General features: G+C 45.6%; 1 protein-coding gene across 7 annotated transcripts in view; it reads left to right on the top strand.

Annotated features, from left to right (window-relative positions):
• Window positions 1–12,267, top strand: part of LOC121556362 (nuclear factor of activated T-cells 5-like) — a 51,825-nt gene extending 39,558 nt beyond the window's left edge. For 3 of the 7 annotated variants that reach the window (XM_045210109.1, XM_045210106.1, XM_045210108.1), the window contains exons 2-14: window positions 564–626; window positions 1,237–1,903; window positions 3,063–3,252; window positions 4,176–4,366; window positions 4,576–4,748; window positions 5,904–6,038; window positions 6,168–6,220; window positions 8,451–8,583; window positions 9,202–9,270; window positions 9,418–9,521; window positions 9,663–11,592; window positions 11,732–11,988; window positions 12,180–12,267. In XM_045210109.1, coding sequence (XP_045066044.1) covers window positions 1,260–1,903; window positions 3,063–3,252; window positions 4,176–4,366; window positions 4,576–4,748; window positions 5,904–6,038; window positions 6,168–6,220; window positions 8,451–8,583; window positions 9,202–9,270; window positions 9,418–9,521; window positions 9,663–11,592; window positions 11,732–11,970 — 3,861 coding nt within the window. In that variant the 5' untranslated portion in view covers window positions 564–626; window positions 1,237–1,259 and the 3' untranslated portion in view covers window positions 11,971–11,988; window positions 12,180–12,267. Of the gene's footprint in view, window positions 1–563; window positions 1,904–3,062; window positions 3,253–4,175; window positions 4,367–4,575; window positions 4,749–5,903; window positions 6,039–6,167; window positions 6,221–8,450; window positions 8,584–9,201; window positions 9,271–9,417; window positions 9,522–9,662; window positions 11,593–11,731; window positions 11,989–12,179 lie in introns of all 7 variants that reach the window. The other 4 variants (XM_045210104.1, XM_045210110.1, XM_045210105.1 and 1 more) reach the window with 2 other exon arrangements.
• Window positions 12,268–15,975: the final 3,708 nt, after the last annotated feature.

Here is a 15,975-nt window from a genome sequence, read left to right as displayed (position 1 = left end):
TTCTCCTGCAACAGTCTTCAGGTTTTCACCTCCATGCTCAGACCTTAGCCTAGTGCTAGGCCCTTAGGCTACCAAGGCTTCCACTTCTTCCATCATATCTCTAGTAGACAGTCAGGTATTGCTTGTTTGTAATGCTTTATTTCTTAACATGGGGTGTGATAAGCTTTCTCCAACTCCATGTTTTTGTTGCCCTTTTATGCCAGGGACAAGCCCTACAGTAGCCAAACAATCCAGTTTGTCATCTTCCACTTCTGTGCAAACAATCTACCATGTAGCATCTGCCATTTCACCTGCTTGAAGCTGCACTGTACTGTACCCTGCATTGAAGACCTGATAACTAGGAATGCTTTTGAAATGTACTCAACATTTGCTGCTATTTTCAACCCTGGCTAAGGTTTCCTAAATTGTCTTAGGAGGACTTTCAGAAAAACATATTGAGCAGGAATAGAATGAGACCCTTGAATGACGGTTCCATTTTCACATACTTTTTGTTCAACATAGGTTTTTATTACATTTGAATGTTCAGCTCTTATTGCTCATTCGCTGTCTCGTTTTTATTCCAGGAAGTTCCCTCTGAAGCAGGGAGTGTCTGCATATAAAATGGTCTGCAGTTCTCTGCTTCATAGGTCAGAAGCTTGTTTATCTTGTCTCTGTGGCTACGCTCAGTCCCAACTAAATTGTTTGAACCTGTATGAAAAAAAGCTCCAATTGGCACGCATCATCTTACACACCAGATAATCTTAATTTCATTTGAACATCCTTCTTCATGTAGATTTCCCAGTTAATTTCTGTTCATGGTAAATGCTATTGAAAATCAAGTCCCAGTGTCACTGAAAGATGGCTAAAGAATTGGATTACTTCATGTTCTGGGGTACTATTTTTTGCAGATTGAATTAGAAACTGACTATCAATTTCAGATAATTAGATTTTCATGTCAGAAGATTCATGACTTTCCATTTATATCATATCCTATAATATGACCCTTTCCCCCATTTTTGGGTCAGAACACACATGTACAAACATACTCACCTACACACACTCATACTCCCACATAGAGACACACTTACACATCATGATGCAATAAAAGAAAAGTGAAAATTATAATTGGATGACCAAAGAAAAGCAAAAACTAAAAAAACTAAAAACAATCATGCACAAATTTCGCTGCTTGAATGGGACTGCTAGCCAATGCTGGTTGAGATGCCTTTATTTACTGTCCAATTGTATGCACTGTAGATGCCACCACCGTCTCCTCTTCTATGACCATGGGAGGCCCTCGCAGTGCTTTTCCCACCTCTTCCAGCTCCACCATGCACTCCACTACTTCAGCCACCGACCAGACCTCTGCTCACACCGGCATCGCCGCTCCAGACGAAGGTGTAAGTAGCAGAGTGGTGGCAGAGATGCTTGGCGCTGAGGGCGGGACTGGCAACAGTGGGAGTGCTGGTGGCGGCAGGGCTGGCGGCGAGAAAGGAGGAGGGGCCGGATCCCTAGGAGGAGGAGGAGGAGGAAGAGGGGGGGCATCCCAGGAGGCCCAGCAGCACCACCAGATGACCCCCTCCAAACGGCGGACGGTGCTGAACATCTCGCCTCCGCCCGAGGACCTGTTTGACGACAGCTGCATGTCCTGCCAGGAGGATCAGCTCCAGGACTCAGAGCAGAGCAACAGCATCTGGATGGATGACTCCGCCTCCAACTTCAGCATCGTCAGCTCCAGCTCCTACAACGACAACACAGAGGTGCCCCGGAAGTCCCGCAAGCGCACCCCCCGCCAGCGGCCCGGCCCCAAGCCTGCCTCGGCCGAGGAGGCCAGCATGGACGTGTTTGATGCAGACAGTGCCAAAGGGCCGCACTTTGTGCTCTCGCAGCTGGGCTCAGACAGCAAGGCCTGTACCAAAGGAAGGTGGGTGCCCCTGGATCTCTTTTACAGTGAAATTAGCCCATGTGGAAACCTATCTAACCTACTGTTTACTTCCTTTTGGTCTGCAGAGTTAACTTTCCTTTTCTTTTACATCTCTGTAAAGTTGTGGTTAAGTTTCAGTTCTCCGTTTGAATCTTGAACATTAAGACAAGTTACATGTCAGAGAAAGTGATTAATTCATGGAAAAACACTGATAGACTTATACCATTGAAATTGGCAGTGGCCATTTACAATTACTATTGAATGGACATCTCAACAGAACTGTTCATTTTATACCTTGCCTGATTTTTGAAGAAGTTGATCTAAATTAGCTCCATACTTATTCCCATTGTTAAGAGGTGTAAAACCACTATACAACAAGCAGAAATCGTACCAAACCACTGGCTGAACGTTTTCCTCTGTGCTTGAAGAAGAGCGGGCATATCAGAGGCTAGGGAGGGGCAGGATACCACAGCACAAACAATGGTCAGCCATGGTGAATCACACTGAGCCTCTTTGAAAAGCGCTGAGAAAGCAGACCAGATTAAATAAACCGATAAGTCTGGATCCCCTAAGAGGTTCTGATGGACTCTGCTTGGTAGTGGGCCTCCAAACTCTGCATTGCTCGCTAGTGTCACTGGGAAACCATGGCAACTATTTGGGGATCCCTCACTAGTCTCCTGCTGCTCTCTAGTTCCAAATACCCCCTATGCTCCACCATACACACACACACACACAAACACAAACACACACACAGATATTTGCTGGTGGGGTCACAGCTTGGCTGGAACTTTGATAGTAAGTGGACGGTCTCCAAGTCCTGTCAAGTTCTCTTCTACCGAGAGGACGTTTGGTGCCAGCAGTGGAGCTGCTCTTTCCTCCCCTTACATAAATGAACACAAGGAGGAGAGTAGGAGTGGGGGTGAGGGTTGCTGCCAGTGCCACCCAACGCCAAGTTGTGCACCCTCAGTCCCCAATGATTACAAGGACACAGGCAGGGTTAGGGTTAGCAGGGGACAGTGCTGTGAATGAGTGAAAGGAAACAGTCCCCTGCATTATATATAAGCAAGCGTATTGTAGTCAATGGTAGTGTTGCTTGTTTCAATGTAGGTTGTTTAGGAGCTGTTGGGCTGACACTGTAGCTAACCAGTCTGTCTTGCAGTTCGGCAGATGGCCCCCAGACAACCCATCAGAAAGGGGGGACCCTAGCGAGCCAGTTCCCTCAGAAGAGTGAGGGCAAAGAGCTGAAGATCCTGGTCCAGCCTGAGACCCAGCACAGAGCCCGCTACCTGACTGAGGGCAGCAGGGGGTCAGTGAAGGACCGCACTCAGCAGGGCTTCCCCACCATAAAGGTATGCCTTAAACCAACAACAAGAACAGGGGTGCTGGGCTGGGGAATCTAGGGCTTTTTGTGGACAGTCAGTGCCCCATACACTGTTCACTGTTTTGACTCTACTCCTTTGTAAGTATGCCTTTATCTGTCCTTCACCAAACACCACCATCAACCTGCTCCATACTCATTGTTACATAACACCTCTACATTGGGTTAACATGCTTAAGTCAGTGATTCAGTGATTGTCACAGGCTATGTAGAAACTTGTATAAGTGATGCAACGTATCAACCCCAGGGTATTTTCTTTTTATGAAATAAGGTTTTATAGCTAGCTGTTACAACACATCTTGTAAGGCAGCACTCAGTTGGTAGAGCATGGCGCTTGCAACGCCAGGATAGTGGGTTCAATTCCCGGGACCACCGGTACGTAAAATGTATGCATGCATGACTGTAAGTCGCTTTGGTGCCTGCTAAATATTATATAACCTACATAAAAACAACAGATGTTCTTGTCCACCGAGAAAAGAGGTAACTATCATTATTCTCTTGAAGTGATTACAACGTCAAATCGTGACTTTGTTTGCATTTCTTTGTCATATCTCTGTATCAACAATGCTATTCACAATGTATTGCATACCTCAAATGTTTTACTCAAAGTAAATGGCAAAACAGGCAGTTGTGCAGTTGCAGTTCTATTATCATAGAATGCTATAAGATATGGCATTATCATCTTACTAAGCAGAAAGCTGGTACTATCTATCACGTATTCACTTTTGTACATTATTTTAGCTGCACCCTTTTGGCTCTTGTGAAAACTATCACTTGCACAATACATTCAACGCTCGAAATTCTCTAGTAACTTACATAAATAGGTAGAGTTGACTTTGGAGCAGCTGCGCTATTTTCTGATCTGAGTGTTCTTTGTTTCCTTCTTGTCCACAGCTGGAGGGTGTGAATGAGGCAGTGGTGCTCCAGGTGTTTGTGGGTAATGATGCTGGGCGTGTGAAGCCACATGGGTTCTACCAGGCCTGCAGGGTGACGGGGCGCAACACCACAGCCTGCAAGGAGGTGGACACCGAGGGCACCACTGTCATTGAAGTGTCCCTGGACCCCAGCAACAACATGACCCTTGCGTATGTATCTGCTTATTGCCATAGCTGTTGCAATTCTGTAAAATCACACATAATGGAGACTGCTCCTCTTAGTCATCCTCCATTGGGAGTGTGTTAGTGGCTGTTTCAGTGTGTTAGGGGCTGTCGGGGGCTGTTGCAGCCGCTGGGGCCTTGGTCAGCAGGCCTGCCTGCCAGTCTAACAGCTGTGCTGTGTGTGTCTCTCTCTGCAGGGTGGACTGCGTGGGGATCCTGAAGCTGCGTAACGCTGATGTGGAAGCTCGTATCGGGGTGGCCGGCTCCAAAAAGAAGAGCACGCGTGCCAGGCTTGTGTTTCGGGTCAACATCCCCAGGCCGGACGGCTCGGTGCTCACGTTACAGACACCGTCGTCCCCCATCCTGTGCAGTGAGTGGCTTTAGGTTATTCATAGCATCTGCTTACCGGAGTTCTCTCAGGAACGCTGTCGGAGCTCAGAGCTGACGCACGTCACCAGGGGATTAGGGGGAGGGAGGAAAAAGTTCCTTCAGGGGGTTGGGTGGACAGGAGGAAAGTGAAAAGGAGCTTGGGTCAGGACAAGGATGTCAATAATGAAGTCTCCATTGGGAGCCGTTACTGTCAAAATTGGACTGGATAGCCTTATGAGCATTTGTAATATAGGTTAGTTTTATTGTTTTCATCTTGTTTTTAAGTTCCAAGCTGAAGACTTGAACACTCTGAAGAGATGATTCAGTCTAGAAGTTCCATTTCTAATGCGTTATGTATACTTAGCAGATCGTTTTCTAATTTAAGTAAATGTTCAGAGACCATGTATATAGACTCTCTTCAGCGTCATGTGTTCCTCCCGTTGTGGGCATAGGGTGTGGCTGTGAGTGGCAAAAATAGGAAAGACTGCTCTGGGGTATAAGAAATTCTATTTGTCGGTGGTTTTAGAAGCAGAACTTCTCCAAAAAAATGAGGGAGAGAAAGAAAGGGGGAAGAAAGAGGTGTGGACTTCTATTGTTTACAATGTCAGAGTGCAATCCGACCAAGGGAAAATCTGGCCAGAAAATATAAAATATAAATCTCCAATGGCGTCTGTCTGTCTGTGTGTGTTGTGCTGTGGAGCGGGGTGGTGAGAGTGAGGAAGGCCTGTGAAAACTGGGGAGGGCGGAGGAGTAGGAGGAGTCTGAGCTTGTTGTTTATAGAAACTTGGGGATTTCTATTTGCCTGTGAGAAAGGGGGACTGCAAAGATAGTGTCAACTTGACCTATAGTACAGTCATTTTACTGTCTGGATAATGATTATATACAAAAAAAAATAAAAAAAAATCGAACAAATCTCAAGCACATGCACATACACACTATTTTATTAATGCCAGCTCAGCTCACATTTTTCCTGGCAAAGCAATTAAAGCACAATTACTATGTGTGCCTTCCAAGAAATCACAAGGTACTCTTGAGCAATTGGTTTAAGCTTTTCTGTTGGCATCCCCTGGTTCTTCCTGAGAAGGCCAGCAGTTCTGAACCCGTGACAGAATACTAGTTAAAGAAGCCTGACAGTCTGTTTGTGTCTTGTCTACAGCCCAGCCTGCAGGGGTGCCTGAGATTCTGAAGAAGTCCCTCCACAGTTGCTCGGTGAAGGGGGGTGAGGAGGTCTTCATTATTGGGAAGAACTTCCTCAAGGACACCAAAGTCATATTTCAGGAAAATGTATCAGGTAGGCCTACACAACCAAGTATTGTCTGAAATCCATGTCCTTACTTTATATGAATAATGTAAACTTGGCCATTTTATATTTATTCCTTTACCTACCATACTAATGAAACCGATAATTTTTCCCCCTAAGATGAGAAGTCTTGGAAGGCAGAGGCTGAAATTGACATGGAGCTGTTTCACCAGGTAAATAAGAAAATTCTCTGCTTATTGTGGTCCTAGAATGATTAATGCAAATGATTTAACGGGTTGATTAGATAACAGCAGCCATTTGAGATTTGTAGGTTTAGATGTAATCATCTTAAATTGCTACTCACTCAGTGAGGTGAATGGCCTCATTGTTTTGTGACCTAATTACTGTGAGCCACAGTGGTAAGCGTGTCTCAACAGTCCTGCATAAACCTTTGCCCTTGGGAGCCAGAGGGTCAGAGCTGTGTTAGCTAAGCCTCAATCAGTTGTCTGAGCCCTGAGGTGTTAGACGTCTTTCACATATTATTCACAATTTGTAACCAGGCAAACCATGTAAATTCACCACCACACCTTTTACTAGTCAGCAAAGTTAGAAAGGTGTTGTGTGTCTGAACTAGTTGATGACGTACAGAGTCCATTGTGTCTCTTTCTCTCTTTCAACTCTACATTGTGCTGACGTCGCTTGATTATTGAATCAAAGTAATTTTGCACTTGCACATGTTTTATAAGGGATGTTGACACACGTTTGTCACAGGATTTGATGTACAGTGGGGGAAAAAAGTATTTAGTCAGCCACCAATTGTGCAAGTTCTCCCACTTAAAAAGATGAGAGAGGCCTGTAATTTTCATCATAGGTACACGTCAACTATGACAGACAAATTGAGGGAAAAAAATCCAGAAAATCACATTGTTGGATTTTTAATGAATTTATTTGCAAATTATGGTGGAAAATAAGTATTTGGTCACCTACAAACAAGCAAGATTTCTGGCTCTCACAGACCTGTAACTTCTTCTTTAAGAGGCTCCTCTGTCCTCCACTCGTTACCTGTATTAATGGCACCTGTTTGAACTTGTTATCAGTATAAAAGACACCTGTCCACAACCTCAAACAGTCACACTCCAAACTCCACTATGGCCAAGACCAAAGAGCTGTCAAAGGACACCAGAAACAAAATTGTAGACCTGCACCAGGCTGTGAAGACTGAATCTGCAATAGGTAAGCAGCTTGGTTTGAAGAAATCAACTGTGGGAGCAATTATTAGGAAATGGAAGACATACAAGACCACTGATAATCTCCCTCGATCTGGGGCTACACGTAAGATCTCACCCCGTGGGGTCAAAATGATCACAAGAACGGTGAGCAAAAATCCCAGAACCACACAGGGGGACCTAGTGAATGACCTGCAGAGAGCTGGGACCAAACTAACAAAGCCTACCATCAGTAACACACTACGCCGCCAGGGACTCAAATCCTGCAGTGCCAGACGTGTCCCCCTGCTTAAGCCAGTACATGTCCAGGCCCGTCTGAAGTTTGCTAGAGTGCATTTGGATGATCCAGAAGAGGATTGGGAGAATGTCATATGGTCAGATGAAACCAAAATAGAACTTTTTGGTAAAAACTCAACTCGTCGTGTTTGGAGTACAAAGAATGCTGAGTTGCATCCAAAGAACACCATACCTACTGTGAAGCATGGGGGTGGAAACATCATGCTTTGGGGCTGTTTTTCTGCAAAGGGACCAGGACGACTGATCCGTGTAAAGGAACGAATGAATGGGGCCATGTATCGTGAGATTCTGAGTGAAAACCTCCTTCCATCAGCAAGGGCATTGAAGATGAAACGTGGCTGGGTCTTTCAGCATGACAATGATCCCAAACACACCGCCCGGGCAACGAAGGAGTGGCTTCGTAAGAAGCATTTCAAGGTCCTGGAGTGGCCTAGCCAGTCTCCAGATCTCAACCCCATAGAAAATCTTTGGAGGGGAGTTGAAAGTCCGTGTTTCCCAGCGACAGCCCCAAAACATCACTGCTCTAGAGGAGATCTGCATGGAGGAATGGGCCAAAATACCAGCAACAGTGTGTGAAAACCTTGTGAAGACTTACAGAAAACGTTTGACCTGTGTCATTGCCAACAAAGGGTATATAACAAAGTATTGAGAAACTTTTGTTATTGACCAAATACTTATTTTCCACCATAATTTGCAAATACATTCATTAAAAATCCTACAATGTGATTTTCTGGAAAAAAAATTCCTCATTTTGTCTGTCATAGTTGACGTGTACCTATGATGAAAATGACAGGCCTCTCTCATCTTTTTAAGTGGGAGAACTTGCACAATTGGTGGCTGACTAAATACTTTTTTTCCCCACTGTATGTCATTTTAAGCTTGGGGCTACTGTACATTTTTGTTAGCTAAGTGGATTTGTCTGTCATGCGTTTCCCCTCAGAATCACTTGATTGTGAAGGTTCCTCCATACCAGAACCCAGCCATCGCGTCAGCGGTGTGTGTGGGGATTTACGTGGTGACCAATGCTGGCCGATCCCATGACGTGCAGCCTTTTACCTACACTCCAGAACCAGGTCTGTGATAAGTCAATGAACAAACGTTCTTCCTCTTACTCCTCCTGCGCCACCTTAAAGCAGAATTTCCTCAGAGCACGTCTTCAGCCACTCTAAATTACAACCATTACTCTACCACCACTACTGGATTAGGTGGATATATCCTCTAGCCTGCTCTAAATGTACCATTCCAGTCTTTGGTGCAGGAAGCCATGCCCACTCGGGAACAGAGGAGGATTTGTCTCCTCCTTTTCTCTCTCATCACTTCCAGTCGTCAAAACGTCCTTTGGGCACTGTGGCACGAACTGTCAATGAGCAAGCAGGAAGTGGCAGAGAAAGGAACTAAAACAATTAAACAAAACATGGAAGTGTAGATGATCCATCTAAAAAAATACCCTTTTATAGACAGTATGTACTAAACATTATACCGGATTAGGCAGCACCCTTTACAAAACAGTCAAGTCATACAGATTTATTCCTCATTGTTTTTCCCTCTATACAGTAACATTTAATTTCATATTATATTTTTGTAAATGAAATCCTGACATGCAGAGGATGGAGAATGAGACAGGGTATGAAGAATAAGGTCATCTGATTTGCATGTCCATAACTCAACCTGCTTATTTGTGTATGTCTCAGGGGACATATCTGTGAAGAAAGAAGTCCCATCTCCAGGCAAGCCCTGCTCTTTTGATGAACGGATGAAAGGTAGAGTATATCTCTACCGTGCTGTACATGCTGTATCGTGTGTTCTTGTTTGTAATGTATAGGTGTGTGTGAGGGGTGTCAAGTGTACTCCTGTATCTTGGCTTTCAGTATGACAAAATTGTAACATTGTCATTCACGCCCCTACAGTAATTGATGGTGCCTTGATGCCCCCAATGTTGCCTCTTGTGAAGAGAGAAGAGGTCACGCCAATGGAGGTTTCCAGCAACCTCACTTCTGCTGGCGTGTTCAAGGTAAAAGATCTACAAATGCATTCATTAGCCTTGGCTGTGATAATGCCTCATTAAATAGTTGAACCATATCCATATGAACCATATTTTCCACCCAAAATATATAAAAAGCTAGCAGGTATCATCTGTTTTTTGTATTCTCAGCGGACCCCTGATGTCATGTGTTCGGCCCAGCAGACGCTGGACATGAGTTCCAACCTTCCCAACAACAGCCCGTTCTCCAACTCCTTGCCGCGGCCTGCCAGTGACCCTGACGAATCCCAAACAGCAGTCTTCAACAGTGCAGAGGCCCTGAGCACCATACAGAAGCAGGACATCGCTCCCACCAACTCCTTCCCCGTGCCTGCAGACTCTCTACTCCAACCTGGGCCTCAGCAGTTCCTCCTGGAGCCCAGAGAGGGGCTGGGGCAGGACAGGGCCGGCAACAACGCTGGGGCGGTAGGGAGGCTCGGTCAACTACTGGAGGCCCCTCAGCCTGCTCCCCAGCAACACCAGCTGCCCATATTCCCCCCAGACGAGGTGGCCCAACTGGAACAAGCAGTGAGACAACTGCAGGCCAAAGGGTACTGCAGCCAGCAGCAACAGCGACAACAGCAACAGATTCAACAACAACAAATTCAACAACAGCAGCAACAAATTCAGCAACAACAGCAACAACAAATTCAGCAACAGCAACTACAGCAACAACAACAGATTCAACAACAACAAATTCAGCAACAACAGCAACAACAAATTCAGCAACAGCAAATTCAACAGCAACAAATTCAACAGCAGCAGCAGCAACAACTTCAACACCAGCAACAGCAACAGCAAGTGTTGGAGAACCTGCAGCTGTTTCAGTCACAGATGCCCATGCAGTGTGGCATATTCCAGGGCGGTTCTCGAGGTGAGAACACTGAACAGCAGGGTTCCCAGCAGGGCATGGTGCAGAACCATGGTTCCCTCTTTCAGCAGGCCCAACAGCAGCAGCAACAACAGAAACAGCAGCAGCAAGCAGCGCTCTTTCAGCAAGCTAATGAGCTCCTCTCCATTCAGACCAACTTCCTCCAGCAGACCCCTCCTCATCCCTCTCCACCCCTCTTCCATAACCCCAGCCCCCTGGCTGAGGCACAGGACCCACAGGGGGCGCTGTTCCACACTCAGAAGGCCTCTCCCACCCAGGAGCAGGTCCAGGCAGCCCTCTTCCAGAACACCCTGACAGTGTTGAGTAGGACCAGCCTCTCCCCAGAGCAGCCCCCCTCTGCCGCCAACCTGTTCCTCCCCCAGAGTGCCCTGCCCGGGCAGCTCTCCGCTAACGGCAGCCAGCAGCAGCAGCTGGCATTCCTCAGTGCCCTGCAGACCTCTGCCCCTGAGCCCCAGTCAGTGTTCCAGGCTCAGACCCAGCTTTCCCCAATCCAGCAGGGGACCCCCATGGAGCAGCAGCAGCCTTCCCAGCCTCAGCCTCAGCCACCTCAGCAGAACTCCATGTTTCAGAACATCTCCCCTCATCCACCTGCGAACACTCTCTCTCAGACCCAGCAGCAGCAGGCCGGCCTACTGTTCTGCAGCAACCCCCTCTCCACTCCGGAGCAGCCCCCCAGTCTGCTGTTCAGCGGCCAGGGCCAGATGCCCCCCATGAGCAGCAGCAGCCTGAACTCTCAGGAGCCCCAGAACCCCTCCATGCTGTTCTCTCAGGCCAGCATGGTGACGGTTAGCCAGCAGGAGCCCTCTGAGCCCATGGCCTTCCAGGACCAGAGCCAGGTGGTGGGGAACCCCTCGGAGCCTCTCCAGCAGGGCCTGTTCCAAGAGCAGCAGCCCATGCAGCTGATCACCAGCTCCAACAATGGCCCAGAGCAGCCCGTCTCCCTCTTCATGCCCCAATCTAACATGGCTGCCCTGCAGGGTGGCATGGCTGCCCAGGAGCTCCCGCAGACGGGCATCTTCAGCACCCAGAATGGGGTGGCAGGCCTGCAGACCACCACCTCCTCCCCCGTGCAGCAGCCAGGGTCTCTGTTCCAGACAGCAGTCAGTGGGACCCTCAACCAGCCCAGCCAGGCCCAGCAGCCAGGCCTCTTCCTCTTTGGGATTCAGAACGGTAAGGATTCATGATTATGATTTCTGTCCTTTTTATCAAATGTCAGCTTTTTTAGTATACTCCAGAAAACAGTATGATGCTAACATTTAACATTTCATGTGGCATGTAGTCAGTGAATACCCCTTTCTTCCCCATACAGAGTGTGGCCAGCTGATAAACTCTCCTGGAACCACTCTTTCTGATCAGATCATTGCCATCAGTCAGTCTGGTCAGAACCAGAGAGAGAGCGAGGCCCAGATCCAGTCGCTGCTCAACCAGTCCATGTCTGAGTCAGGGAGCATGCAGAACAGCATGACCGCCTCCCAGAACATGGAGAAGATAGATGACCTGCTTGTCAGCTTGCAGGAGCAGGGCAACAACCTCACTCGCTCCTACTAGGTCTACTATAGGTTTCAGGTGAATGCTCATCTCTATATAAACAAGTTTGGTTTGCCAATGTGTTTAAAACGGCTGCACTTTTGTTGTTCAGTTTAAACATCTTGAGGGTATCTCAGAAAGCAGGATTAACCTGTTGGAATTCTAGTTAAAACTGACTACTGTTTACATGCTCCTATGTCCTTTAAACATGTAATTGCCCCTCCCTTTAGGAGCCCAGAAGACCCCCAGTGTGGACCCCCATTACAGACGGCAGAAGACCCCCAGTGTGGACCCCCATTACAGACGGCAGAAGACCCCCAGTGTGGACCCCCATTACAGACGGCAGAAGACCCCCAGTGTGGACCCCCATTACAGACGGCAGAAGACCCCCAGTGTGGACCCACATTACAGACGGCAGAAGACCCCCAGTGTGGACCCCCATTACAGACGGCAGAAGACCCCCAGTGTGGACCCCCATTACAGACGGCAGAAGACCCCCAGTGTGGACCCCCATTACAGACTGCAGAAGAATGGAAACAAACTCAACGGTGGGCTCCTGTCCGAACTCCAAGTTACATGTAAGCCTCAGCGGCCTTCTTCTCCAAGGACGGTCTTCATGTGTAGATGCTCCACAGTGGCGCCGAGTGGGGCACCAGTCCTCCACTGCATCTAAACCTGGACCTCAAAATAGGACATAGGTTGTAGTCACCCCACAACTATCAGTGTGGTCAGTGTATCTCGCAGCTAGTCCCATCCAGCTGTTAATGAAACATATGACACTTAGTAATGTTAGGCTAACTCATCAGTTCTCAGAGCAGCACTTTGCGGTGTGGTTTTATAAAGATGGTGGTGGAAGCTAGCACAGCATTCTGTATTCTCCTGGACCAGAGTGTGGGCTCACAATTGTTTGTAACGCATTGTTGTCCTTTTTATATGATATTAAAAGTATTTTAGGAAATAGCAGAAGAAAATATATAATTCGTGAAGAAACCTTTTGTAAGATATTTTGACATTTATTCTTTCAGCACTTTATGATGCTTTCCTTTGTGACCAGTTACTCATTAAATTGGCCCATGCATTCACTAGTCAGCTATTTAGCTCTTCTCATGTTTACTGGATGTACATTTCGACTACTTTATTACTCATACATGTGTGTTGAGTTGTGGCTTTAGTTTTTTATTGTTCCTTTCATGAAATATCAGTTTATCTTATTGGCAGCCATCTTCCCATTACCCATTCCTGAGAATAACTCCCAAGTACTTGAGTATTACACCATGGATTTCTCTCCCTGATTAGACTCTGGAGTACATTTTACGAGAGATGCTCTAGATTAGGGTAAATGTGGATCAACAGAAAAAAACATCCAGCCTTTAAATCATTCATTTCCAGTCAACATAATTAAATAATAGGCCTACAGTTTGAATAAATCATAACCATATACCAGTGCGCACGGTTCTCTGATTGACGTAATTAAAGAGTATATTGTTATTTGTATCATTCTATGGCAAATGTAGATAATGTGTTGTTTTGTAGTGATGTCTCCATGGCAGATGTTTGTATTAGCTCACGTCTGGCACGCATGAACTGGACATTTATCCATAGATCAGAGAGGAGTTTTCTGCCCACTGCAACATTGAGGTGGGCTTAAAGAATACTGCCATGTTACAGAAAGGCATCATCCATTTATTATTTCATCAACCGGTTAATGTTGCCATGGTGCTACATGCAGGAGTAAAGCACATCGTTCATTTTGTCCCTGATAATTAAATCAGTTTAAATAGTTCCGTATGTTTGTCTTACTGTAAAATACCAACTCTCAGTGGGCCACCCAAGGACCTGAGTCAAGGCCTCGAGTCACAGTCTCCTTTTTCTTCATGAATGGCCAGTTTTATGGCTCATATTGATTGGTGTGTTCATATTTGTCGTTTGAGACTCGCCATGCTTTGAGAGGGAGAAAGTGGTGAAAGTGACTGGAGCAGTTTTCTGTTTTGCCTTGACCATGTATGGTTGTTTGTAGTTGGATTATTAGTGTCAGACGTGATCTACAGATGTAGGATCTTAATTTGATCACTCTTTTGTTGCAGATAACTTTCAGCAGGAAATGCAAACTTGTAGTGTATTTGATTCTTATATTTATTTTTTTGGTACTTTTTACCCCCAATTTCGTGATATCCAATTGATAGTTACAGTCTTGTCCCATCGCTGCAACTCCCATACGGACTCAAAAGAGGCGAAGGTCGAGAGCCATGCGTCCTCCGAAACACAACCCTGCCAAGCCGCTCTGCTTCTTGACACACTGCTCGCTTAACCCGGAAGTCAGCCGCACCAATGTGTCGGAGGAAACACCGTACAGCTGGCGACCGAAATCAGCGTGCATGCGCCCGGCCCGCCACAAGGAGTCGCTAGAGCGCGATGGGACAAGGACCCTCCCCTAACCCGGACAACGCTGGGCCAATTGTGCGCCACCTCATGGGTCTGCAGTGACGCCTTAAGCACTGCGATGCAGTGCCTTAGACCGCTGCGCCACTCGGGAGGCATGTGTATTTGAGTTTTTAAAAGGCTTCTAAATTTCGACTTTGACATTTCATACTTGATTTGCCCTAATGTATCAACCCCTACAAAAATGTCCATGAATTATAATCCACAGAATAATTCACATTTCCTTTTGCTGCATGATTATTTTTCTGCTGAAGCAAACTGGTCAAATTAATATCCTACACCTGTACTGCTGCCAAACTGGTTTGTGCTTTTATTCTTTACATGTGAGTATTGGGCTGGAGTGGAGCCAACAGTAAGATTGTGTCTTGTTTTTAGTCTGAATCTGAGTATACGCATGAACAAGGGGCTGGTCTCTGATGACAACAAGAACAGCTTAGTTGAGTGCCTCCATCTTTCTCTCTTATTGTTGTTGTCTGTTAGTGTGTGTTCTTAACATCAATACCTTTTATTCACTTTAAAACAAGCAGATTTTTTAAAGGGAGAGTATTTAAACTATTTTGAGTAATGTGATTGGTGGGGCCTATGGTACGCCCCATATTCCCCATCCCAGAGCTTGAGCTGTGTTCTTTTAGATATTTAAAGGGACCCTACTCATGAAGAATGAACCGTTAAGTTGCTTTGGAGAAAGAGCTGTCTGTGATTGGCTTTCTTCAACTCTTGTGAAAAACTAGTACTTTTGTTTCCAATAGTCATGAGTATTTATGTGAATTTATAAGATTTACAAATATTTTATCATATTTTTTACTGGTGTAGTTCTAATACATCTTTTCAGAAATCATATCTAATTTATTTTGTATTTTTTGTCTTAGATATTGTCTAAATTGTGTCCCACAATCATCTTTTTGCTACAAATGACTTGACGTACAAGTTTAATTCTGATTTAACTCTGTAATTATATTAATATGTGGATTTGGCCCTTCCCCACTTGTTGAAACTGTAATTGGCTGTGGTCTTGTGTGACATATCTGTCAGTGAAGCTTTTCTTCTCCTTTTAGATGTGAGGACAGGGATACAACTTTATGGTTGAGGGAGTTAAAATGTACCATGTACACTGAGTCACATGTACATTCCTGTGCATTGTTTTCCTCTGATAGATTTTCGTTCATATGCCAGGTTGAGATCAATTGTACAAAGCTGATAGTTTAAAGTCAAACCCTTGTGATATAATTTGTGGAACATTGAACCTATACTGTCACATCTACAACTTATTTCACCTCTTGAATAAGGAAAGTGCAGGAAGTTATTGGACAACTATGCCAGTTATAAAGCCATACAGACCGTTAAAACAGCATCCGTTAAATATTTGTTAATAGGGTTTACAAAAAACTCCAAAATCGAATGTGTTTGTTACCTCAACCTGAGCAGGTTGCTAATCAAGCCACCTTACTCAACATTGGACCAATTACAATGATAAAGTACATTCTTTATATATATAGTATACATAGATATACAATATTTTGGCAGCAGCATGTTCATGTTTTGTGTTATGAATACACAATAAGATCATTGTTATTTTCAAGCATAAGC

Source organism: Coregonus clupeaformis, chromosome 33 (assembly GCF_020615455.1).
Source record: "Coregonus clupeaformis isolate EN_2021a chromosome 33, ASM2061545v1, whole genome shotgun sequence".
In the NCBI taxonomy this organism is placed as follows: Eukaryota; Metazoa; Chordata; class Actinopteri; order Salmoniformes; family Salmonidae; genus Coregonus; species Coregonus clupeaformis.
Note: the sequence above shows the minus strand (reverse complement) of the source record. Positions and strands in the feature narration are given on the sequence as shown.